This window comes from Chroicocephalus ridibundus, chromosome 9 (assembly GCF_963924245.1).
Source record: "Chroicocephalus ridibundus chromosome 9, bChrRid1.1, whole genome shotgun sequence".
Classification (NCBI taxonomy): Eukaryota; Metazoa; Chordata; class Aves; order Charadriiformes; family Laridae; genus Chroicocephalus; species Chroicocephalus ridibundus.
Window position 1 is genome coordinate 46,591,807 of NC_086292.1, and position 26,168 is coordinate 46,617,974.

Sequence of the window (26,168 nt, forward strand, 5' to 3'; positions counted from 1 at the left end):
TAACAGAGGAGTAACTTGAATGCTTTTTTATTTACACTGATTAGTGCTTTAAGATAATTCCAACCCCTCTAACGCATAAGACCCCTTCCAACAGCAGGCAACTTCCACTCAACTCAGTCCTGCCGTCACTGTTTATTATTTCACCCTGAATTTGGCCCATTGTGTCAATAAAAGTAAACACTGGAAAGGGTTACGGTTTCATGCTTTGAAAACAAACTGGCCCTGTATTGCTCCAGTTACAGGGGCCTGCCCCTAGAACAGCCCTGTGTCTGTTCCCCTTCATTCAGTGACCCAGCGGGAGCCCCCAAGCGGAAACGTGCGCTGGGCTCACAAGAGACATCATCATTTTGAGGTACCTTTTCCACACGGCAGAACTGAACCCAGAGCGCGTGTTTGCACGTGTGTACCTGGGGATTCAGTATCTCGCGGGGAAATGTGTAGGAATCTGAACTTGGATTCACTTCTGCAATGTGTGAAGAATAGCCTATTTTAAAACAGTAAAGTGCCGAAGGGTGGTCAATGCTCTACACATACAAGCTGGAGCGCGTGTCTGTTAGCTTACCCCTTAAGCAGTCAATTTTATAAGTTGTGCCGTTCACAGTAAGCGGAGGGAGAAGGAGAGCAGAGCTTCCTCCAGTTCAAAGTAGGATGGATCCTTTTTGCCTCCTGACGTGAGCCTCAAAATGGAGAATTTGAAGGGACTGTGGACCATGCTGCTAAATGGGCCTTCCTGCCTTCATCTGTCTGCTTCCTAAACCACTTTGAGACACATCCATCGCTAGCATGACTCTCCTAAATGTATTCCCATTGCTGTCTTATTTCCCTCATGTGCAATGCAGATAGAGAGCAAGAACATACTGATACCATTGCCTTTTAACCCGCTTCCCATCCAATACGCACGTGAGAAATACCTGTCATCTCCCTGCACAGGCCAAACCAAACTCCTTGAGTTTTCCACTTGCTAACAGCATCATTCCAAAGCTTTGAGACTTCAGAAGGGGGAAGGCTGGAGATACAAAGGAATTACTGTGAGTGACATAATCATTGGAGACTTGAGCCAGGAAGAGAAGTGGGGGGGAAAGAAGAGAAGAAAATTTAGCTTGAATGCGTGGAGGAATTCTTGCTAGGGGAAGTCTCCAGCAAAATAAAGGAAAAAAGGTTATTTCAGGGGATTTTCAAACAATTGTGCTAACAAAGCTGTAAGAAAGGTCTGGGGAGAGCCAGGTTGTTAGGCATAAAAGGGTGGGTAGGAGGTGGAAAGGGTGCAAAACAGGTAACGCTACAGTGGCTGCAGCTGAAAGCAGATTAACGAGGACTTGAGCACAGGTAAAAGCACTGACGAAGGCCCAGCCTCTCTATGTCTCCATAATTGCACCAAAGAAAAAACCTAGGCGAATCTCAGGCTGCAGCAGCCATTCAGTGAATGGATACGGCTATTTCCATCCCCAAGCAATCATTGGTGACTCGTTTCTTGGTAGGCCAGGCAAGAAAAATAAAAAATGTGTATGTAATTTACGGAATCCTCATGAATCACAGAACAAAAGGTGTGCAGAAATGACCTTCTTTCAGTAGGTCCCATGGGTGGGGAAAACAAAGCAGTACCAGGCTTGTGAGAGGCTCCTGGTACCTGGAGATGACGGGGTTTGTGATGGAGAAACAACGTGCACAACACCGGCTGGAGCGCAGCACGTCTCACACCTCGGGAAGCACGGACCTCGCCTCGCTTTTCCAGAGAGGAGCACGCTCACGCCGCGATGCTGGGAAGGAGTAGCTTTCAAAGAAAGAAATCTCAGATGAACTCTAGTATGGGTAAGGCCAGGCCCCTGCAGAGCAGCGAGGAGATGGGTATGTCCGTGCCCACCGGGTGCCCCTGCCCAGGGAGCGACATGGCGGCCGCTCGTGAGGGCGAGGCCGTCCGGACAACCTGCTGTAGCAGGCAGGGTCCTGATTCAGCCCCCGCAACTCCCACAGTCTGCTTTTTCCTAAAAAAAAAAACAACCCCAAAGAGCTAAAGCCCGGGTCAGGTCAGCCTGGGGAGAGGATGGACACCTGCGGGTGATGGGGCCGGGGAAGGGGCCCCGCAGCAGGGCTGACCCGCGCCCTCCCGCCACGTTCCCTCAGCGGGACGGGCTCCGCGCCCAGGTGCCTCGGGAGGGAGGCGAGGGGCCGTGCGAGGCCCGCGGTCCGTCGCGCTCCGCCGCCCCCGGCGAGGCGCGGCCCCTCACGGCGGCCAGGGCCGGGCGGGCCCACGGCGGCCCCGGTGGCGGAGGAGGCGCCGCGCCGCTGCCCCGCTCCTTTTCCTTCCTCCCTCCCTCCGCCTCCCAGCGAGGCGGGCGGGCGGCCGGCGCCGGAGGAGGAGGAGGCGACGGCGGCGGCGCGGCCGCAGAGACCCCGCCAGCCCCGGGACGCTGGAGGTACCGTGGCTTCGCTGCCGCTTCGGCCTGGCCGCCCCGCGGTCACCTGCCCCGCCGTGAGGGGAGGCGGCGGGCTGGGGGCTGCTGGGGCACGGCGGGGCTTTTCCCTCAAGGGGAGGGGGGAAAAGTTTTGTTAGGTTGGGTTTTTTTTTTTAAATAAAAGTTAGGAGGGAACTTCGTGGGACAGCGGGCGCGGGGCGACGGCCGGCGCTGCCCTCCACGGCCCGGCGGGGAGAGCGGCTGCTCCAGCCCTGCCGCCCCGGCCCGGTGGGGAGAGGAAACACTCCAGACTGGCCCTGAGGAGAAACTGGGTTTTGTGTAAGCGGGCTGGGCCGAACTGGGCCGAACTGGGCGCGGGCCGAGCGGTGCCGGCTGGGGGCGGCTCCCTCGGCCCCGGCCCTCAGCGCCGCGGCTGAGCTGACAGAACGGCGGCAGCGGAAAAGGGACTAGAGAGGCACCGAGTCGGGGTGAAATGCCTGGTTTCTCCTCAGCCGGCGGCTGTTGTGTGGGGAGAAGGGGACTGGTTTGCCGCTTTCTGCCCAGAGCTCTCTGAAGGACGAAGGATGTGCGTCCCGCCGAGCTGGGATGTCCCCTGGGCTGGATCTTTCGGTTCCAGGTCCAGCTTCACCCTGCCTTGTGCGATGGCAGGCAGACTGGCCCGCAGCGCGTTTCCACCCCGATGGTGCCCCAGGGCCTCTCTAGGCCCGTGGTGATACCCACGGCCCCACATGGGTTTCTCAGAAACAGCAGGTGGTTTGAGCAAAGAACTGAATTTTTTGCGGGTTTCTTGTGTGTTGGGAAGCGATCTTGGGCAAACCGTGGTGTTTCTGGGTGTCTCGCCGCACTGGGGCACGGTGGAGGGGGTGAGGCCGAACAGGCTGGCGGAGCAGAGCGGAGGTGCTCAGGGTGGCACGGGCAGGGTGGGATGTGCTGGGACACCACGTGGAAGCTGGCAGTGGCAGGTCTCGGAAAAGAAACCGGGAATGTGTGAAATGGGATTTAAATCAGCATTAGGTGTATTCCTCACGGTCCTCCTCCTTCTGAATGAAACTGTGCAGAGCCCACGAGATCAATCAAATTAAAACACGGTGTTTGCACATGTTACAGTTGCCTGCATCTTGCTTAGTGTAAAAGCAGTGTAGGGGTGCTTTTATTATATACAAAAGGTCCTGAAATATGGAAATACTGCTTACGTGGGTGCTGTGGGGCAGTAACACGCATGGCTACAGCGTTTAGTGTCCTACTTGCAGTTAAAGGGAACTGATTATCAAAAGCACACTATTATTTTTCCTGAAAGTTTTTTTCCTTTCACTGTTATGAGGAAAGTTTCAGCCTGGGGAGTAAGCTGGGTAGAAACCTAAAAATCACGAGCGGGATGGTTTTCAAGCATCTCTGGTTCATACTGACCCCCCATTCGGTGTTTCTTGTAGAGTTGCTGTGGGTGCACATGGTGTGTCCCCATCATAGAGCAAGGAAATGCCTCAGAAACCACCATGTGCTAAAAAGAGCTATTCTGTTGGTCTTTGCATGAGGAAATATTTATTCTTATTGTAGCTGCTCAGTGCACTTATAGCAAGGGTGCAGGGGAGGAGCTGCTGGCAGCATCACATCCCCTCCATTTTTAGAGTTAACGACCTGGGCAGCTTTTGGGAGGTGTGAGAGCCTCCCTGACGCCTCTGCCTGGGGTATCGCACCCGTGGCATGGCAGAGAGACACATCTGTGTCCCAGCGCAGCAGCAATGCCTGCCAGCGTGGCCCAGGGAACTCCGCTGGGAACTTGGCATGTTCCAGGGCAGAATCTGATCCTCCACCAACGTGGCCCAGTTCACCAGTTTGTGGACTGGATCTGGGCTTAGGGACCTCTATCTCAGCCTCCCACAGCAGCCCATGGCTTCCTCTCCTTCTGTGGGTGAAAGCTGCCAAATTCAGCCTCTTACATGTGCCCGGCTGCTGCTGCGTTGGGATGCGAGGGCTGCCAGGGCCTGGCCTGGGAGATGAGCCATCTGTGATGGGGAGGGAGGGATGGATGGGTGCTCTGCAGCTCAGGCATCTGCATCCATCTGGAGTTGTAGCCATCCTGCTGCAAAGGAGCTTTTTAGCTATGGGTGTGTGTGTGAAAGTCCTTGCCTATAGCCAGGCCCAGGCCTCTCAGTCTGTATTATTATTTGTTGTATGGCACACAAATAATTTTTCCCCACCTCTGAAAAACGTCAGAGAACCAAACCGCGGTCTGTGGCAGCACCCAGCTCTCTGATTGCAGGATGCAGGGGCGCCCGCAGTGCTTGGCCTGTGAGTTTTGGTTCCTGCTGTCAGACGGCACAAAGTAGGGGTCATCAGAAGCTGAGTTTTGCTGTAAGTGCACCCAAAACTCAAATATTTGCCTAGAAACAACTGATGTAGCATGCAGTGATTGTCTAACATTGTCGGCTGGTGATTAAAATCCTATGTAGTGAGGGAGGAGCAAGAAGCTCCTGGAGAGGGGTGGTGGATCACTGTATTTTCACACTCTCCATGGCCTTTGATCCCAACTCAGGAAGCCAACTCTGCCGGGGGTGAGCTAGCGATATTCTTGGGTCTTGCTGGCCAAAGCCAGAGGTGGGTTACACGCTTTGCCAAATTAGAGCCTCTGGTCAAAACTTCAGCATCATGCACCAGACATGAGAAAAACTAACAAGAGTCAGAGCTGAGGGGCATCATGTTAAATCCGAGAGGCGTTTAGTGACTCAAACTGAAAGCAGCAAATGGTCTTTTGCTGTCAGGAGTCTGATGCCGGTTGGTTGGGCACACGCTGCAAATTCACCCGTAGTTTTAACCGCTGTGGAAGATGCATTAAACGAGTGAAAATTACAGGTGTGCAGCTTTGGAGAGGTAAGGAGTTGGAAATGCCCTGGGAGACTGAGCTGTGCAGTTTTCTGCTGGCTGTTGTGTGAGACACTTCAGAAGAAGCCAACCTTTAAGTGGCTTTCAGGTTGGTGGAGTTCTCTAAAAGGACTGGGCAAAGGGGAAAGGAGCTGGTGTGTTTTTCTTAGCCCCGTTTCCTACAGAGGATTGTCTCAGAAACCACATTAGTATTTTTCAGTTTCTCACAGTGGAGTCTTACAAGAGCCGCAGTCGTCTTTGTGGATGGGAAAGGTTTTGAGGTTGCATTTAGGATTTTTCCAGCTGCACAGCATGGTTTCAATGCTCTGCCTTTACACTAGCTTGTGGAGAATCTGAAACTGCAGCTGTGGACCCTGCCCACCCCCCCATACCCTCTGCCCAAAGGTTGAGCAGCTTTGGTGGAGAAAAATTGCTAACTTTATCTTTTCTATAGTGGAGACAGTGTTAGTCTCCTATGTTAATTCACGTTACGCTCTTAGCAAAGCTATTATGAAAATAATTGTAGGACGGTGAGCGCATTTTTGCAAAGTAATATTTAGACAACTGTGTTAGAGTGCAGAGGAATAAGCATCTTGCAATTTCTATACTAGAATGATTAATTTGGTTTACTGTTTCTTTTTAAACAGGGTAAATGATGTTTCTTCAGGATGGTGCTTACTAGCAGTCCCTCTGCTCCCGCATTTACTTGACAGACATCAGCTTTGACAACACTATTCAATTTTAAGTGCTGCAGAAAGTTTACTTGTGGGATCTTCACAGCTGCGACCCAGAATGTACTGGTGTGTGGGAACTGAGGAATCCGCTATTTGCAGAGAGCGCGCCATGGATCCACAAAATGGTAAATAGGATGACTTCTTTTCTTTCCTGTTCAGATTGGGAGTGAAAGGATTTAAGAGAACCCAGTAGACAGCTGCCACTGAGTTTCAATGAAATTTAAATATATGAAAGATTTTTTTAGTGAATTGAACCTTAATCTTTGAAAATCTACAGTAGATAACAAGGAATTTTACTTGCAAGGAGAATGATGTTGAACTGCTCAGGTGATAAGAATAGCATTCCTCTGAAGACCGATTTTCTCCGAAGGCCTACAGAGTTAGTCAATATATGTATCACGTCTCACCAGTTCCTAAATATGTTTTACAAGATCTGTGCTTTTTCAGCGTGTGAATGCAAATATGTTCCCAGCCGCTAATGCAGTGTGTATTCCGGGTATGAAAGCTGCTAAAATCAGAGCATCGTTTCTCAGACTGAACAGATATTAGCCTGCTCCAGTTTTACTGTCAGCTTTGATTCAGTGGCTTGCAGTGATTTATCGTTGGGCTAGATTAGAAAGTCTGCATTTATGTAATGTAATAAATCCATAGGTGGAAATTTCTCTTTCAGAAGGGACATATGCTTCAGGTTTTTTTTCTGAATAGCCAAATTATTTTTGGATGATTTTTATCGCTGAAACCCGCGGCTCCTAGGCACTGCTGCATTTCTCTGAGTCAAAACCCAGTTATGTTTCTGCATCAAGAAATAGCCTTCTGGTTGTTGTGTAACGGTATTCCCCCCTTGCAACAAGCAGTTCATTAGGAGGCAGCATCTGCGTTTTAAGTGTGGGATGAAGGTGCGTTTGACGCTTTGTAGTGAGTAAGCAAGCTTCAGTAGAAGCTAATGTTTTTGCAGCCTTATTTTGGATTTTATCAGCAAGTATGAAGCAAAACCTGATACTTTATTCAGAGGCCGCCTTATCTTGTTTGAAGACATTTCTCACCAGCGTCACAGGGAGCTCTGGGAACTCTTTCCTTCTTCCGTATGTATTTTGCTTATTCTGTGATAGCGATTTTTCTGTTTGGTTTTGCTTTTGTTAATTAGCATTGTATCTTTCTGTAATAATCAGGAGCATTTGATTATTGAGTATTCTTCAAATTCTTAAATTCTGTCTTCTGAATTTCTCTCTGGAATAAATTATCTCCACTTGAATACTAAGCTATAAACCACGAGAAGAATTTTAATCTGCACTAATGATTTGCAAGTGTTAAGAATTGCTAAATTTTTGTTCTGCAATAGTGATTTGACAAGTTTTTCTCACTGTTCAAAGACACAGTAGATAAACAAATTAGTTTATGAGTGAATAATGAAGTGAAAAGTGAAAAAGGTATATTTTCTACATTGTGAGTTTGGTTTTTCTTCTGAGAACTTTATTACGTGTTTCTGTTATGTAAGTATATTCAGTTAAATTGGTTAACTGGAAGCATACAAATCTTACTGGTATAACTCTACTATACTTGCATGTCTGGGTTATTTTATTAGATAAACAGTGTTGGAAGACTGACAGAGGGATCATAGGAAAGCTTAAGATCCAGTGCTGCCTTGGTGGATTTGCTCTTCATAAGCATACTGTACATGTTTAAACTCATTTTTATTTTGGGATTGTTTGAGTCCTGCCAAGAATAATTGTCATTAGCTAGCTGGTCCACTCCCTAAGTTAGCTGGTCCTCGTTCTGCATTTGGATCCTGTTACACAGCTTGAATGCAGGAACGCGGTGACTCATTCAGCCTTCACATTTGAACCTATTGTTTACGCGCATTTATTAACAATCTAGATGCAGCCTCCTGCTTCCATTCAGTGGGAACCACTGGGAAGTGGAGTGAGATCACAGATAACATCTTTAATGCCGACAACCTCATTAGTGCTCGCAAAGCTTGGAGTCTTTTTTGGGGGGGCAGGCAGGACAGGCGTGTGGATGTGAGGGGTTTAACAAACAGCACTGTGGTGCTGGTGGCTCCGTGACGGGTCAGCGGGATCGGCACAGTGCTGGAGGCAGCTTCCAGCAGGTACCACATGCACCCGGTCCCTTGATCATTTGAAAGCCTTACAAATCTTAGGGCTTTCTTTTCCTGACAGCTGTACATTTGGCCAGGTCTTTGTGTGGAGAATAGGTTCACAGCATCGTTGACTCTAGTTAGCAAATGTAACATATGATGCAAGGGCTCACCTTACTGCTTGTGTCTCCTCTGCTATTCCTCTTGGCTGCGGCAGCAGTCTTGCCTGTATCCCAGCAGGACGCCCACTTCCCCTCCGAGCCGGCAAGCTGTGTTTCAGAACTGGACCCTGTATACCCTCCGGGGACGGCGCTGGGCTTGACTCGACGACGCTGTCTGAGCACTCGCTGGTCCACAGAGAGGATTTGTTGCCAGAGTACAGAATAATGCTCCATTTCTGGTGCAGTCAGCACCTCCCTGGCTGCCTCAAACACTGCGTCCCCTCTCCTAGATTTATTCATCTTGTCCTAATTAAAAGAAAGAAAGTGAGCAGAGATATGGGGGCGGCTGCAGTCTCTTATGAAACACGGGTTTTGTTTTTTTTTAAACTTGGTTAATGAGCTCTACATAATGTAATGGAGGTGATTTAATATGAATCTTGTAGGAAATACAATGGAAGCCCAAAGATATCACTGTATGAATGCCTAGAACAGAATAGAGATTCATCTCCTTTCTACGGGCTGGTTGGTTTCTTTGAATCTTATGAAGTTTTACAGCTAGCATTTAATTCTCATATGAGTTTCTAGGAGACAGTTCAGTAAAGATGTAGAAATGCAGTCATTGTCTTCTGAAATGTAAGGGTACTTCTGTTAAAGAGCTTATCTCTCTGCTACTGAGAACTTTATTCAAAGGTGCAGAGCGTTCATATGCCACTTGTGTGTGTCTCAGTGGAATTGGATTATCTTTCAAATGCACCAGAGGGTGTCTCTTCTCTCCTGCTAAATCTAGAAATGAGCACTGAAAAGGGGGTTATGTTGTAATGTGTATAATATTATATAATTAGGGACAACGACGCCAGTGATAGCTGTTTGAAATTTTATAGTAGGTTTACAGATATTAACTAAATAGACCTTCACAACTTCTTTTGAAGCAAATCTGTTGTAAGCTGGTGAATTTCAACTGTCCAGGGAAATACAGGTAGACATGTGCAGTATGCCTGGAAAAGAGATCTAAATATTAAAATGAGGGAGCAAACAAGTAACCAGAATATGATGACCTGAGTTGGCATTTGCAGTGGACCAGAGGCTCTTAAAGCTGTGCGTGAGAAGTGCCGTGGTGACCCTGCAGCTCAGAGGGCTTTATATTTATCAGAAGGAAGCTACCCACGATGGTAGTGACCTTTGCAACCCCATCTGGGCCATGGCTCAGCTCAGGACTGACTCAGAGGGAAAGCTGGTGCCCGCACCGCCGCTTCCTGAATCGTAGAAACGTCTCCAGTGCAAGTGAGAAGAGTTTAACTGGGAGAGTTAAAGGGTCATTTTTAACAGGAGGGACTGCTCAGGAGCTACTGCAATTTTATATGGAAAATTTCACAATGGATCGAATGGTGACAGCTTGAGGTTAGCTAATAGCAAATGAAACAGCTTGTGCTCCTGGGACATTGCTTTGGGCATCCAGCGTCGCACCCCAGTTTGCATGAGGGCAGGACATTTGCAAATGTGGCCGAGGCCTTCGTTGTAGGGCGTCAGTTTGAGGAGGTGACGGGACTGTAGGTGGAGGGATGGAAACTTTCACAGCCTCTGCCCTTGCTCTACGTTTTGTACTTAATGGATAACCGGAGCCTTCCGGGCTGTCAGTCTGGGAGTGTGAAATCCACTTAAAAAATAAAAGTCTATAGGAAGAATCCGACTTCTTTATAGTGATGGAAGCAGGCAGAGCTCACTGGCTCCTGGGCGTGCACGTACATGGCCTCCAGATGAGATCTTCGCTGTCGTTTCCTCCTAGTTCTGCACAGTTGATTTTGTTGCCTTAAATGTGGAGGGCAGGAACTTGCATTTGGTAGTGTCAATATCTTTACTTATAAGTCTTCGCTGCTGAATAGAGGAGGAGGGGAAAATCAGTGTTGACAGCACCAGTGATATCACTTTGTTCCTCATGGAACCTTAAAATCTTTACATCAGCTGTGACTTAGGGCCAGCAGCTAGGTCTTGGGGCACGTTGACTTAGCCACGTCCGTGGCATGTTGTGCTGTGTAACAGGGAAAAAGTACTTGCACCCTCTGTCGTGCTTTTTCCATTCCGTACAGAGCACTAGAGACCTGCAAAGTGTGTTGGTTTCTTGAAGTTCTTTATAATCAGACTAAATGAGCCTTGAAGGTTTTCTGTTTTTTCTTCCTGCTTGTTAAGCTGCAAGTTGAGTCCAAACAGCAAACTGAAAGTATTCCTGCAAGCAATGAAAAAAAAAATAAATAAAGAAGTCAAAAACTAAGATAGGTGTCTTATGTGAGTTAGTCTTACTGCATAATGCCCTGCAGAAGGAGAAGTAGGAGATGCTAGGCAGGAATAGGAAGTACACTAGCAAAGCAGTAATAGGCTTGTATTTTTAAACATATTTAAATACACACTTCATACAGAAGTGGTGCAATCTCACATGGGGCCAAAAGCTAATGCGGAAGGCTGGTCTGCAGCAGAAAATGTGTGTGGTTAAGCCTGCTCTCCTGTGCAGACTGCAGCAGCGCCACACGCTGCACTGTCTTGCTGAACTGAGCCTGGGTTTCCAAAAAGGGCAATGAATGCTGGGGCATTTACAATTAGGTGCCTCGTTTAAGAGACTCTGAGCCTAGATACTAAGCACTGTTCTCCAGACATACCCTTGGAGGATGTCCCTTGTATTTTGAAACAGAGGAATCGGGAAGAACCATTTGCTTTTGAAATCTTGTGTGTGTAGAAAGCGGGAGTTTGGCTTGTGGGTGCTGCATCCCTCTGGAGTCAAGGAGATACAAGGGTCTTATAGTGGCAGGACCAGCTTTTTCCTGATAAATACCATCAAAGTCAGCCTGCTCTTGAGCTTGAGGGCTGTAGCAAGGACGGCAGAGCTGCTGGGAGTGCCAGCAGTGAGGTGCAGACCTTGGGAAGCTAATTGAGCAGAGTCCAACCTGAGAGCCAGTTTGATTTACAGGCAGTAGTAAAACATTTCTCTTAATCTGAGCTGTATCTGGCATTGTCTGCTGCTATACAGCTTTATTTTTCCACCTTTCAGTTAAGAGGTGTTTGCGGTGTATTATATTAAATGTAACTTATGACAACTCTATCAAGAAGCCTAGAAAAAAAACAAAGATAAGGTGGTAAGGTAACAAAGATAAGGTGGTAAGGTAAAAAAGAAAATCCTTTGCCCTTAGAACCTGTACGCAGGGACTCCTTAACGATGTTACTAATGTGTGATTATAAGGTAACTCAGGTGGGGGTTGACACTGTGGTCATAGAACCCTTGTTCTCTGTTTCAGTGGGGAAAAAGCAATTGATAGTGTTCACACCAACTCAGTCTTTACCAGGCCTGTAATCGATTTATTGTTTTGGCAGTGATGTTTCAGGTGATTTTAAACTTGCATTAAAGAAAGTGCTATGAGTTTATTTATTTTTTTTTATCCTCTCCAAAGCCTATGGGGGCCTTATCCAAAACCCATTAAAGTCTTTGCACTGATGTAACAGGCTTGGGATCAAATCTTCAGGGATCCTTACAGCATTAAGTCTGTGGTTTGTTTGTTTTTCATTTCTCTGATCGATAGAGGGGCTCCAGGGCTCTGCCTGGCAGAAGGCAGCTAACTGGGAGGAAATGTTTGCATTGCAGATGAGGGTGTGGGGGATGGATTTTATACCGTTCAGCTCCCAGTCTGTTATATAGGTGAAGTCTGTCCCCTAATAGGTTCTGTTTCAGATTTTACATTGTTAGGCTGATATCTAATTCCTTTCCTTTATCCAAGTCTGTGTGCTCATTAGAGGGTCAGCAATTGCTTATTTGCATGGTTATGTATCACCACAGCAGCAACCTTTTTATGTAAGTTGCTGATAGTTTCACAACAGAAGTGTGGCGATGCTTTGAATTTGTGCCTTGCCCTTACTTAGGGGAAGGACTTACAAGAGAAGTCTTTAAGTATTAGGGAAGGCCCTCAACTTTCCAAAAGCCCTCCTGTAGTCAGAGGGGCTCTGGGGGGCGGCAGTTTCTGATTTAAAAAAACACCAATGTGCTTTCAGAAATTCCAAACTGCCCTTAAAACATGTATAGCTACATGCAGGCAGACTCGGTGAGTCTGATTGTGAATCTGAAAGGGAGTCGGCAAGGACATATTCAGAGCCTGTTAAAATATGACAGTTGGAAAAGATTCCCATTGAACAATAGCAAAGTTGATGTAGTAAAATTTCGAGGCTTATGCTGCAGCTTTTGCAAGTTCTCATTCCCTCCTAGCAGGATATTTAGCCACCCTGTGCGTGTTGGAAGAGACGGTGAAACCCAGTGATGTCTTTGTAGATTATTTTTTGCAGGGACATGTGTACCTGCTGGTGAAGGCACCTAGACAGCCTTCCCTAGCCTGAGCTCTCCGGGTACAGGTGGTGGGACATGTTGCTCCAGACAGGAGCTGCACAGAGCAGTGGGAAATCTGGTGCATGTCTTCTCTTTTTTGGCTCACACTCTCCTGTTGGGGAGGGCGGCAGATCTGTGGTGAGCTTTGGGAACTTCTCGTCTGCAAAGTCAAGCCCCTTGTTGTGTCACCCAAGGGTGAGGGAAAGGGTCAGTCTGCTACAGGAAGGACAGGAGGAAGGCGAAGGGTGAAAGGAGGAGAGACCTGGGGTTGGGAGCTGGAGGAGCAGCTTAATTTTGTTTCTAATAGTCAATATGTGGCTCCCAAGCATAAAAGTTGGCATTTCAGATACTGCTGGGAAAAGCTCAGTCCCAGGCTTTCCGCAATCCCTTTTCTGTGCATAGTTGAAAATCATGGAAAAATTAAGAACCAAAGCAGTGATTCAAACAAGAAGTCTGGATAAATTTAGCTCAAATATTCTTGGTATGTTTGTGGTCACTGTGGAAATTACATCACTGCTTGTTTTAATGATCAGAATATCGCTTGGAAAACTGGCATGGCTACCCGAGAAGAGCTCAAAATGAAATCTTTTAAAAGTATGTATGTCTTTGGAATTACCTCACCTGCAGTTAGTTGGTTTTGGGGTTATTTGTTTTATTCCCATTTTGGTTAAGGAGTATTTTGGCTAGGGGTTATTGCTGCTTAATTGAAAAGCCACAAAGTTTAGAGCTGATACACTCTGCAGTGTGATTATCTACTTCACATAAAAATTCTGTCTGGGGAGTAAGATTCAAAAAGAGTGCTGATAATTGCTGAAGACAAGATCTCCTCCAGAATCTGCCTGCATGTCTTTCTGTCTTGCACATCAAAGAGCCTTTGAAAATGCTTTTATTTTTGCATCAAACAGGAACATCCTTTTTTTTTTTTTTTTTTTTTTTTTGTAACACTAATGGACAAGATCCCTTTTCAGATCTCAAATGCAGCTTGAAAAACAAAAAAGTCCAGCTCCTTAAGCGGGCTTGTAATCATGGTCACAATTCTCCAATGTTTTGCACCTTAGACCTTTCACGTGATGGCAGGGTGGGAATAAAAGCTATCAAATCAAAGTCATTTGCATGGGCTCGACTGGATTCTCAGGTGCAATGGGTCAGAGTTCATCATAGGGTGGTGGGAAGGGGATGAAGTGTGCCTTGCCTAATTTTGCCATCTCTGCCTTGAAGCAGCCATCTAAAACCGCTTTGGGCTGCTGTGAGTTCACAGCATGTACCTTTGTTTGAACATAGTGTCCTCCCAGGCAGAGTCCCTGTCTTCCTTCTGCGGAAATGAATGCTGATATTCCCAGACATCAGGAAGACAAAAGGGAAATATCTCCCCATCTCTGCAAATGCGGGCACTTCTGCTTCTTGTCATAAGTGAGGGAAGGTTTTATTTTATTTTGGTAGCCCCCATTAAAGCTTTGGCAGCACATCACTACACAGCCTGATTTGGGACTGGCACTGTCTTGGCCACCAGCAGAGGTCTTTTCATCAGACCTTCTCTTCTGCTCCAGACACAGCTGTTAAGGTAGTCTTCCCTCTGAGATAGTCTCTCCTGGAAACTGGCGTCTCAGAAGGTCTGCTCCTACTCGCATAGGAGCTGGTGGAAGTGCTCACATTGAGTTCAGTAGAAGCTGGAGTGGAGCCTCGCCTTCTCCACTGTTTTGTTATTTTTTCTTTTCCAGACTATGACATTCATCTCTCTCCTCTGATGCTCTTCCCAGCTTTGCACTTCTCTTGGCTCTGCTGTTGCAAAGTTGCCTGTTCTTTTCTTCTGCGTGCAACGCTTTTACCTAAACTAATTGAGAGTAGTTGTTGTCTCGGTGATAAACGAGAACTGAGGATAGCAAACGGTAAGATATTTTATTAAGCTAGCAGACACAGTTAAAGCACATTGAACTGTGTCTAACTTATACGAAGACTGGATTTTGCTGTGTGGCATGTTTTACCCCCTCAAATCTCTTGAAAGGCTTCTTTTCTTAGATGTGTCTACTTTTTCCTAGATCTATCAGTTTGTTTAATAAAAGATATTCTCTCTTTCTACAAACTTCACTTAAAATGGCCTGTGAAGCTGTTATCATCTCATGTTTTAGGACCGTTAGTGCTCGGTAGCTGGGTGAACTTCTGCCCATGCATAAGGTGGGCACTCAGGCTGTAGGCCTGGAAGAACTGTGTGGGTCAGCATCCTGGTGTCACACTCCTAAACCTCATGCAAGGCCGGTTTTAAGTGAGTTGACTTGCCTGTTGCTTCTGCTTTTTCTAGGACACTGTTCCAAAGCCTCGTTTCTCCAATGTTATAAACTTTCTTCTAATTGGCAGCCAAAATATATTCATACCCTGTACATAAATAGCTCTTCTCCTTCCCTGGTATCTCCCTCTGGATGTATTTATATTGTATTAATCCCATCCCCACCCAGCCTTCATTTTTCTAGGCTCAACAAGCCAAACTCTTTTCATCTGTAGTGTTGTAATTAGACAGTCCATTTTTTCTATTTGTCTTCTCCACCTCTTCCAGATTCTCTTAATCTTCCTTCAACACAATAAACCGGAGTCGCACAAGGTATTTTATGTATCTTTCTAATGTTGCTTTCCTGTTTTAGTCTCTTTGGCCAGCCTTTCCAAAATCTTCATATGTCCTGAGACCTGCTGTGCTCCTTGGGAAGGGAGGAGGGACGCTGGTGGCAGCACAGGTGACAGCAGCTACCCAGGACCCCTGCCATGTGATGGAGGGATGGAGAACTGGGCCACTGCTGTGCCCCAAGGGGTCCTTATGGAGCAGCTATGAGCGTCATCCTACCACTTTCATCAGCTTTCTCTGCAAGCGCCACAGGGGCCAGGGGCTTGTCTTCCCCAATAGCATCCATGGAGTTTCATGGGGCTGGAGAGAGGGATGTTGGCTGCTTCTGTGCTATTATTTTTCACCATCCGTTGGACTGGAGTGTCGAAAATGAGTTTTCCATTTAGGAGGCTGTTTACATGTGTCACTAAAGTGAAACGTAGGCTTCAGAGTGGCTTTTCTCAACTCAGACAAGCTGTAGAATCACTGGATGTGTCTTTGGTGGAGCCAGTAGAGGACTCAGACTCTGGAGAGACCTGGGCAGAGACCTTGGGCCCATCCTCCCCTCACACACACACCAGGGGTCCCTCCCTGAACTCTTCCAGATGTAACCTCTCACAGCTGGGGTTAAAAGCTTTTCTAAAGCTAGCTTTAAAAACATGTCTAAGGAGGACATAGTGGAAGAGGGCTAGCCATGACTTGGTGCTTCCCCAATATGAGTAAGTGATGACTTTTTTTTTAGAATAATATTGAGCAAATTATGTCTTTGAAAGAGGGAATACATTGATGAATTTTTTCCCTTCTGATGAAAGCTTGAACGTCAGGGAAAAGGAAAAATTTCAAAAGAAACCAAAGTTAGCCATGAAATGTTATTTTATGAAGTTTCAACCGAAATCCAATCTTGGTTTGGTTTCTTGGCTGTAATATTTGATTCAGTTGGACAGGAATGGTCTCACTGGAGACACCTTTCATCGTTTAATAATCCTCTCTTTCCAGCCATGCCTGGAAATGAACATGAAGAAAATCCAAAAGCATAGTCATACTTTTGCATGCTTAATGTATATCTTCCAATTTAAGATTTGGAAAGCAAGAGTGGCATAGCTGGCCTTGCATGCAGAAGCATATTTCTGAATGATTCAAGCTGTAGGATTGGAACCAAATCACTGAGGCCAAAAGACAAAAATAGAAACTTTCACTTAGAGCTGAGTCATTTGCATTTTCAATACGGCAATTGGCTTTCTGGCCATTTGGAGCACTTTTGGTTCCATCAGTCTCTTTCCCTTGGGGGTGGAAATTAACACCATCAATCTTCTCTGTGGCCTTTGCTGATCCTTTGCACCCTGGAGAGGGCATTGTGGGAAGGATAGGGGGCATCCCCCTTCCTGGCGAGAGCCAGCCTTTGCCCTGTGCTTGGCGGAGGTCGTCCCTGTCCCGTTCCTTCCCTGCCCAAAGGCTAGTAGTGTGTCTAACAGGGATGATGGTGCCTTCATGAGACAATCTGACCACTGAGAATTGTGTTGTGGCCGCTGATGCTTTGAGTGTTCTTACGGATCAAAAGGGTTGAACGTGTGCACATGAAGCTGCTTAGGCCTGACACTGGTACTCAGGGGAGAGGGCAAAATCGCCACTGTCATTGACAGCAGCCCAGTTCATCATGCTGGTAAGCTGGGGATGGCAGGGTTAGCGAAGGGCCACCTGCTTGTGTTCGGTACCTCGCCACTTAGTGAAAAGTGGAAGGAGAAGAGAGAGGAAGAGGCAGCAGCCCCGTGTTTGCTGTCAGCTGCTGCCATTTGTTCAGGCTGTGGAGGTTATCTTAGTATTATCTGCTGCAGCTAAGGAACCTTTATAAACAGAGAGGGTGAAACTTAAGTGTGGGGTGTGGAGCAATGGGAGTTTTGTGTACTGGTATGCATGGCCAGATGGGGATTTGTGTAGGGTTTATCAGTACACAAGAAGCTGGCTGTGCTCCCCGGAGTCCCGGTGAGAGGAAGGGGTGTCCAGTCATGGTGCTGATGAGCTGCTTCCGCTCTGACTCTGCCGTGAGGATTGCAGTGCTGCTGCCTGTCTTCCATCAGGCATAGCCCAGGGCACTGGAAGTTGTGTGTGCACTTTTAAAACAGCCTGTGAGGAGCATTGGTCTAAGGTAGAGCAAGAGAAGAGGCGTGTCCCAGGCCATCACGTGTAGTAGCCCTTGTCCCTGGATAGCTGCAGGTATAATTAGTGACCCCAAAGCTACGTTGCACTTCCCACTGTGATTTGCCCACTGGTATGGTGAGTTTGCTCTGATGGTCGTATTCCAGTGTGTATTTCTTTGTGCTTTCTCTAAGCTCAATGCCTTATAATGGCTTTGTGCAGCCTTTTTTTGTACTTTGGCTAAATAGTAATAACCAGCTTGGTTTCATTTGAACTTCTTGGACAATACAAATAATTTCCAGAGTCCCGGGGATCTGGGAGGTGCATGCATAAATGCAGGAGCCTGCTCAGATCTGGTAGAGCTTTTCAGCTCCAGCTTAGCTCTGGCCCTGACAGCCAGCCAGGCACCTTCACACAGCCGTGCAGGCATCTGTGATACTGTCCACTAGAGACTGCTGAGTCTTGGTGTTACTAGTATTTGACGCTTTTCTGTCCCCTCTTCCCCCATTATCCTGGATGATGGAGAAACAATTCTGTAAGCTGAAGCTCTCAGAGGCGTCTGGTTTTTGTAATTCAGTTCTGGAGCCCCTTAAAAAGGCAGGAGTCCAGAACATTTTTCCATCCAGGACTTAATATTTTCCTTTCAGGTTTGCATTAGCAAATGTTTTTTTCCTTGCAGGTTAAGAGTGTTTCTAAATAGAAAATTTCCAATGGCTCTGGTGATAATTGGTCATTTTGCATTGCCGTACCCAAAATTGTCAGCACGCCCTTTACAAGATCCTGTATGCTCGCTGGAAGATGTTTAATGCAGATCAGCACTTTGCATGCGTGGTACTGGCATGTAAACAATTTAAAAATAATTCCAGATTATGCAATAATAGTGAAAAAGATCCCTTCAGTACTGTTTTTTGGTCTTTGAAGCATTCTTCTGTGTTTAAGGTCTGGTCTTTTGTGGGGTTATAAGTTTCCTTTTGGGGCGGTGAGCATTGATTATAAGCTGCGTTGTAGATGTGGGTTTCTTTTGTACTCGATACATCATCTTTTCCACTGCCTTGGCAGGCAGATCTTAGTGCAGAGCCACTCCTTTAATTAGCTGAAATAACGGATGTTTGGGTGAAATGGAACCACAAAAAATAGGCAGAAAAAGTGTGTGGAGGGTTCCCTCTCTGTCCTGAGAAGTTGGCATATCTCACTCGTTGTGAAGAGATTTTAATCAAGGTCAGAGGGACATGGCCTGATTCTGGCATGGTCTCTCCAGTGGGCATGCTGAATTTCCCAGATAAACCATCCTGTTATCTCTTGGTTGGATTTACCATATGGATTTACTGTAACATTATCTCCTTGTCTTCTTATGGGGGGGTTATACGTGGTTCTGACCGTTTTTTAGTCCTGATGGGGACATTTTATAGCAGAATTGGTTGGGCCGTATGTGTTTTGCCTAAATCTGAGAACAAAGTCAAATGGATCATAGGGTTCGTGCTGCAGGACCCTCCTTTGCGTTGTTCTGGGCCAGGTCCTGGCTGTGGGGACACTTGGACTGAGCGTGTGTGGGCAGGTGGGGGGAACAACTTCCCTCCTGGAGCAGGCCTCGGTTCATGACCCTATCTTTTAAAGAAATGAACGATTGAAATAAATGAATGAAACCTTTTTTTGAACAGCAAATGAAACTTTGTTTTGAAGTGTCAGCTAATCAGAGAAGGAGCACAAAAGGTGTCTTTATTTCATAAAGCATTTGTACTGACTTAGGCTGATATAAAAATTTATTTATTTTTTAAATTAAAGAACTCAGCGTTTTGTTTTTTATTCCTCCTTTGGGATGGGAATGATTTTTTGGTATCTCAATGATTTCCAGAGGATTGAAAAATTTTTCTTACCCATCTAAGTGGAAAGAGCAATGTAGGACAGATCCATCATCCTTTGAAATCACTGGAGGCTCCCTGTTGGCTGTTGCTCGGTTTATTAGTCTGAAGCTTTTCAAAGCAACAGAAGATACGTGAGTTTGTTATACAGATTCAGAAATAACATGGCTTTCCATTAATTTTGCACACCAACCTGCCAGAGCTTCTGTGGAGTAGTATTAAAAGATGTTCAGCAATGCTTGTGCGTATTAAAGAGTTTGGGAGAGTTGGCTTTAAATATTCAGCGCATCTTAAACCTCATCTCTGTCCCATTTTTTTATTTGCTCGGTGGCAGCGCTCAGAAGTCAAAATGTCGAAAGATTAAGCCGGCAAAGGTTAGCTGTAGCCATCTGGTGCTGTTGAGGAATTAATGTCTGAGCTCAGCCCGGAGTGGTGGCCTCCCTGCCCACCCCCATCACCAGATCCCCTCTGAACCAGAGGCTTGGATTTCGCTTTAATGGGACACGGGGATGAAAATAACTGTCAAGGCTAAAATGTAGTAGTTAATTCGGACAAAGAAGCAGCCAGCAAGCCAAGAGCCGTTACATCCAGTGGACGCTGTAAGAGCCGGTTGTGCTGAAGCAGAGGTGGGTGGCTAGCAGTCCAAGGGATTAATGGCTTAATTGAGCATCACTGAATGGGATGCTGTGTTAAAGTCATCATCTTGATTGCTCGCGTCTCTGGAAACACGCATTATGACAAGGTCAGTAGTAGTTTTAAAGTTCTATTATTATTGTAATTCTGTTTTGGAGTAAGTTAGCTTCCTGTCCTATTTTATCCTCTGTTAAGCATCTCATTTATATTTTTCTCTGCTAAACAGAAATATCCTAGTTGGTTGCCAAAGAAATCCTACCTTATCAAAGGTACTAATGTAGCACTTACGAACTCTGTGAGGTTATGTGTCAGAAACAGGAATGCAGCGATTTGGGATATAAATATAATAATCATCTATATAATGTGCTGTTTTGTTACACAGCCGTTTGCTGATTCACAGCATTGACCTGCAAACCCACACCTTTTTACTGAAAATGCCATACTGTCAATTTAGAAATTTTAGATTCTTTTTTCACCTGCACTAATTACAAGGCCTGAGACTGGGCATAACTACATATATCTCTGAAATTCTCATGGTACCCTTTATTATTAATAAGCCCTATTTTTGTTTTGTTTCTCTGAGCTGGGATAGCAGTCAGTTGCACTTTAAAATTGATACTGCTGTAGTCTTTGAATGGCAATAAAATAACACTGTTTTTGATTGGTAACTGCCACTTCCATTGGAATATTTTTAAAAATAAAATTAGTCTTGCCCTTAGCTTTTGTAAAAGGCTGTTACAGCAAAGCCAAGCTTAAAGGCTATTTCCAAAGTATAAAACATTGAGATCAATAGTGGGAAATATTTCCGAAGTTAGTTACTTTGATACAAGCTGTTAAGTGGTGTGAGGAATAGATGAAGGATGCGTTTTTAACATTGGCAGATGCCTCCCATTTTCCCCTTACAAACAGCACTTGGTTTGCTCACAGTCATTAGAAAGCAAGCAAATAAAAGAAGCTGTGGGTCTACACAGAAGTTAGATAAAGATGATGATCTGAACGATGGGGAGCAAACCCCATAACCTTATTTTCATTAACATTCAAATGTGTTAGAGAAATGAACCCACACCACACCACCTCAGTTCAAATTCATCAGAAAAGGGGTGCTGGTATGGGGCAATGGTTTCAGAGGAAGCTGTGCCAACACAGGAACTCCGTCCCAGATCTGTGTGCAACAAAGCAAAAGGAAATCAGAACGGGTGTGTAAGAACTTCTGTGGTTTCTAGTAGCATTTTATTATAGGAGTATCTAAGAATTACTGATAGAATATCATAACTTCCTATGCTGTATTGCATATAGCAATATGCAAACAGTAATGTAGACCCTATTGTGCAAAGCGCAGAAGCCAGTTCCTAAATCCATGCAATCTAAGAATGAAAAGCACTTCGTTACATCCAGGCTTAAATGCTCAGCGTGTTGCATGATCAAGTTGAAAAATAGAGGTTCAGTATTATTCAGCTTCAGTGTTGCTGTTATATCTTGTTGATCAAGGCTATGTGCAAGTGAGGTGAGCGTATTATGAAAGCCACGAAGAGCTCAGGTAAAGAGCGTGAGATTTGTAGGGTTAAAACCGTAGGCAGAATTTCTTTGGATTTCAGCCCAGATTTTTGCTAAAAATGGCTGATGCATGTATTGGCAAAAGTTTATTCCCAGCCTACATGAATGCCAGTACTGATGATGGTTCAGTCATGCATCTTGTAGAAATAAACCAGTGTTTAGTCAGTAGAATGTAATTTTCCTCTTTTTTTCTTTTCCTACCGGTGGGTATAAATTAAGCTTATAAAACATGCTGCTGTTTATTTTTCCATTTGTATTTCAGAAGTCAATATATTATTTCTTAAGTCACCAGGAAGTCTTCTGTGAATTGGGTAATTTGGTTGGTGAGATGCTTAGCTTTGCAATGGACGGCTTCTGTGGTTTTTGAGAACTTAGGAATAGGTGGCCCACCTTCTCTCATTTAACCTTTGAAAGCTCAAGATAACTTTGACAGAATCATGTGAGCACAGCTGTTGGCTGAGGGCGAGCTTTTTTTATCACTCTCTATCTCACCAGTTTTGCTCTTTTCAGGCTTGTAATTAGTTCGATTGCAAGGTCTTTTTTTTGCTGAAGACCTTTGGCAGCTTTTTTCATCAGGTTTTAGGCAGGAGGTCAATTTCCTCTGCAGAATGCAAGTGTAGAAAGAAGTTTTGATGGCAGTTACAGAGGAAACCTGAATGATGAGTAGCATTATCTTTCTGCCAAGAATAATTAAATATAAATATAGTGATTTCAAACAGTAGAATGGCCCAGATTTCTTACATTCAATTAAGCTGTTATTGACTTCTACTTGATGGATGTTCAAATGTTCACAACTGGACAGTTTTATTTAGATCAATAAAAAGTTCTTATTTGCCTAAGACAAGACTAAAATTGAATTTAGGGACTAAAATTGATATCCCAAAGACTGATTAAACTGCCAGCTAACTCTGGGAGCAAGTAAACTCCACAGAGCCAGCCGTTTATGACATTCCCATTCCTGGAGTACCCGGAAGTCTACACCTAATGTACATGAGCAGACCACGGTGGTTGATGGCCAGCCCATGTTCTCCGAACAGTGGTGATGGTAGCAGTGGTTGTAACTAAGCCATTACATTACAAAGGACTTAAGAAATTTTGAGGGGGACAAAAATGTAAGAGGAAGCATGACACATTAGCCAAGTAGTTTCATAAAAGTAGTCATTCGGTAAAACACAGAAGCGGTCTTCGGATTAGGGTCTGGCTTGTGGAGTTCCTTCTTCCCTAGTTACAACATTGTGGTCCTTCTCGTGCTCCCTGGCCAACTGATTTGGTAGTGCTCCCTGCACAGTGGGGCAGTTCCAATAGGAGAGGTGGAAAATGCTCCTGTAGGAAGACCTCAGGTGCGCAGGATGCATGAGAGGTTGGCTGGAGACCTCTCTAATAGATGAGGAAGTGACACCGGGATCTCCCAGATCCCGAATGGATCTCTAACCATCTTGTACTCATACCTCCACCTTCCCTGGCCATGATTTAAAAAGAAAGAAATATGGCCCTGCTCAATTCTTTGGCAGAAAGGACGTGTCTTTACAGATGGAATGGCTGCAGATGTGGATCTTGAGGGATAGTCCCCAAAATCAGGATTGAGCCTGGAAGGAAGTAAAATTTGGCCCTCCTTTCAGCATTTTTTTAGTAATCAGATTAAAGTTGCTGTGCTCTGTCAGTCCAATTTGCAGGGCTTCCTGCTCAGCTTTCCAGCTGTTTTGTGTCTCTGGTGTGAGGCGGTTTTTCTTCCGAGGGGAATTCCAGTGCTTCTCTCTAGGTTCAGGACTTCATCACAGGGTGCCGAGCGCGCGGAAGCTGCATGTTCCAGTAACTGCAGTGTGTGCTTGGATCTGTACTTCTTGATTTTACTTCGTGCAGTTTTTGCTGTGCAGACGGGAGAACTAGTTTGCTTTGAAGTTCTCTTTTCTATCATCCTTTAAACAGTTACTTGCTTAAGAATCGTTTGCATTTCCTACCTTTAGTGTCCATTACAAAGAGAATTAAATCCTATGCAGAATTCTTAGAGATCCCTTACAGGTGGGTGGTCTGCTCTGAAGGACTGGACCATATGCTGGATGAATTTCTTTTCCCACGCACCCCCTAAGACTACAGAACTATGAAAGTGCCACACCTATTAACGTGAACTCTGAGATGCTGTTTATTATGCTGTAATTTAACACCACATTCGTCTGCCTTGATTTCTGCTGCTCGTCCTTCACACGTTCGGCATCGTCTGAGAAAGGTTATTGATGTGGGCACATCTTTAATGGCACGAATCTCTGGAGCCGTCTCCAATGTCTGAGTGATTTGAGCTTCATTTAAATAATTGATGAGGAGTGTTAGTCAGAATCTGTTGGTGATTCAGACTGCATTATTCAAAGATATTTACTGACAGTTATAGATTGGTTCAAATTTACTTCTTTTTCCAGGCTGCATTAAACTAGGCCCCGCATGACATATGTGTCTATTTTTAAAAAAGTTTCCTTGTTAACATATGTGAAAAGCTGTGGGCTTAAGGAGTTTATTTAACCAGTTGCAAATGAACAATAATAATGAATAATGTTTTAGCAGGGAGAAGTGAGTATGAAATGGTCTCTTTTCAAGTGAAAAGTGCTTTTCTCTGTTTGTGTATAATTCAGGAGCAGACCCGAACATCTTACTCGAAATTCAGTGACTTTCCTGCAGCTTTCCCTGTCCTGGTAGTTGGGGGGGTGGGTGGGGTGAGACTTCACAGCTGCCTCTTCGTTAGCCACCCACCACAAGCATCTTCTCTAATGGTTTGCAGCTTTTAATCTTTGACATGTAAAAACTCTTCTGGCTCCTAATGGTATTGAAAAAAAAAAAAAAAAAAAGTCTAGCCTGGGAGACTCCAGGATTGATCAGGATGACACCGGGCATATTGCATCATCTCCTTTTACTTTGTTTTCCCAGAGTAAAAGTATTCCCAATTTCTTTTCTTTCACCTTCATTGAGGTGTATGAAGCTGTGGTTGAAAGTGCTGGAGAAGTACGGTGGGGTTTTTCAGGCTGTTGTCAGGAGGTGAACGAAGTGTGACTGAAGCAAGGCTAATAATACCAGCGTGGCTTTGCAGGTCTTGCAGACACCTTGCTGTTTCAGAAGTACCGCAGGTGCCAATCTGGTGTAAGCCCTTCCCTTCCCCGGTTCCTGCAGCAGCAGATGGAGCGTGGCCGGCTGCTGCAGAGCGTACGTATCCGTGTGCGTGTGAGCTTTCACACCCACCTTTGGAAACCACCTCTGGGAGCAATTGGGGAACTCGCTGTCCCTTTTAGTTTCATGTCCCTGTTGGAAAGTACTTTACCATATTATCACTTTCTTTTATCAGCCAACTGAGTGCTGAGGTTTTTTTCCTCTTTTTTGTAATTGTAAATATTCCACAGAAAATAATTCACCTCCTTTTTTTTTTGTTGCCAGGATGCATTGAGATTGCACCTCTGCATAAGTAATGAAAAAGTACTTCTTCCTGACCCCTCTTTTCTACTTTTACTGCAGGAACTGTGGACATGGGTGGCAAACAGTCCACAGTTGGCGAAGTCTCCATAATTCAGACACCTGTGACAGAAAGCATTCAGGATGCTTACAAAGCTGGAGACACCAGTAAGGCCCAAGAGTTGATTAAGTTATCATGTGAGGAGACTGCACTGCAAGTGGAAAAGGTAGGGTCAGGTTACTACTCTTCCTCAGATTTTATTGGGAAAGAAACCAAAATGCCGAGCTGCTGTCGTGTGTTGTTTCTCATGCAGAAAACCCATTCGGTTACATATGTTATGCTGGTGCTGCAGGGTCCCAGACATGGCTGGTTGTGTGGGGCTCTTCAGGAACATGTGCTCAGGGACAGTATTTGCCATAGAAAGCACTGGTCAGAAAGACGAGGCCGACCACGGGAACAGCGTCTGTAGGAACAGGAGCCTGCGCGAGAAGGGGTGCTGGTGCTGTGGTCACTAAAACAGGGAAATAGATTTTTCCCCGTAAAAAGGAAGCGGTTTATAGACTTAGAAAAAAAAATGTATTCCCCCATCAGTATAAAGATGGTGAATGGCCCCCCGGGGGGATTTCGGTGCTTGTGTTTGGAACTATATCCTCTGCACCAGCTTCCACGCGGCTTTGCCTTCAGAGCCCTCATTTTGAGCCTGCTCTTGGCACAGGTCTGATCTCGGTGTTTTGGGAGAGTACCTGCGTGTCAAGTCCTTTGGCCATCTCTCAAATAGGAAATACTGTACCTTGTAGCAGAGCTGTGCAAATGCTTTTTCTGTTGGTCCATGAAAAATGGATTTATGCTCACCATTCTGTGACTTGGGCACTTTTGTGGTAAAGCCATACAAAAAACTATAAATCAAAACCCCAACAAATTAATATAATTAATATATCAAGACCAATTACTCTAACGGCTGCTAGTGTTTATGAAATTCTTAATTAATGACAGTGACAGTGAGTATGCATTTGCATGGGCACAAATAAATACATAGCCCTAGAAATGTTCTTTTTCTCTACCCACTCCCATGACAGAGAATTTATTTTGCTGTGTTTTCTGTACCAGTGTCAGCTTTTAGGTATTGCAGCAGCATATGGAGACCTGCAGGCGGTGAGATATTTACTGAAGGAAGCGTTAGTGGTGTTACCAACCGAACCTAATGATGACAACGCAGCTGTGGTGGCTGCATATTTTGGACATAAGGATGTTGTGAAAGAGCTGCTGGATTCCGTGCGTGGTAAGCCTATTGCATCGCCTCTGCCTTTCCTCAAGCTTTTTGGTTAGCTGTGTGCTATAGCTTCAAGCAG

The 26,168-nt window shown here is 45.4% G+C and overlaps 1 protein-coding gene across 2 annotated transcripts in view; it reads left to right on the forward strand.

Moving 5' to 3' along the window:
* The first annotated feature begins 2,284 nt into the window (after positions 1–2,284).
* LRRK1 (leucine rich repeat kinase 1) overlaps positions 2,285–26,168 on the forward strand; it is an 82,250-nt gene continuing 58,366 nt past the window's right edge. The window contains exons 1-4 of one of the 2 annotated variants that reach the window (XM_063346096.1): positions 2,285–2,414; positions 5,921–6,132; positions 24,882–25,045; positions 25,927–26,098. In XM_063346096.1, the coding sequence (XP_063202166.1) occupies positions 6,066–6,132; positions 24,882–25,045; positions 25,927–26,098 (403 nt within the window). In that variant the 5' untranslated portion in view covers positions 2,285–2,414; positions 5,921–6,065. Of the gene's footprint in view, positions 2,415–5,920; positions 6,133–6,578; positions 7,090–24,881; positions 25,046–25,926; positions 26,099–26,168 lie in introns of those variants that run through there. The other variant, XM_063346097.1, reaches the window with a different exon arrangement.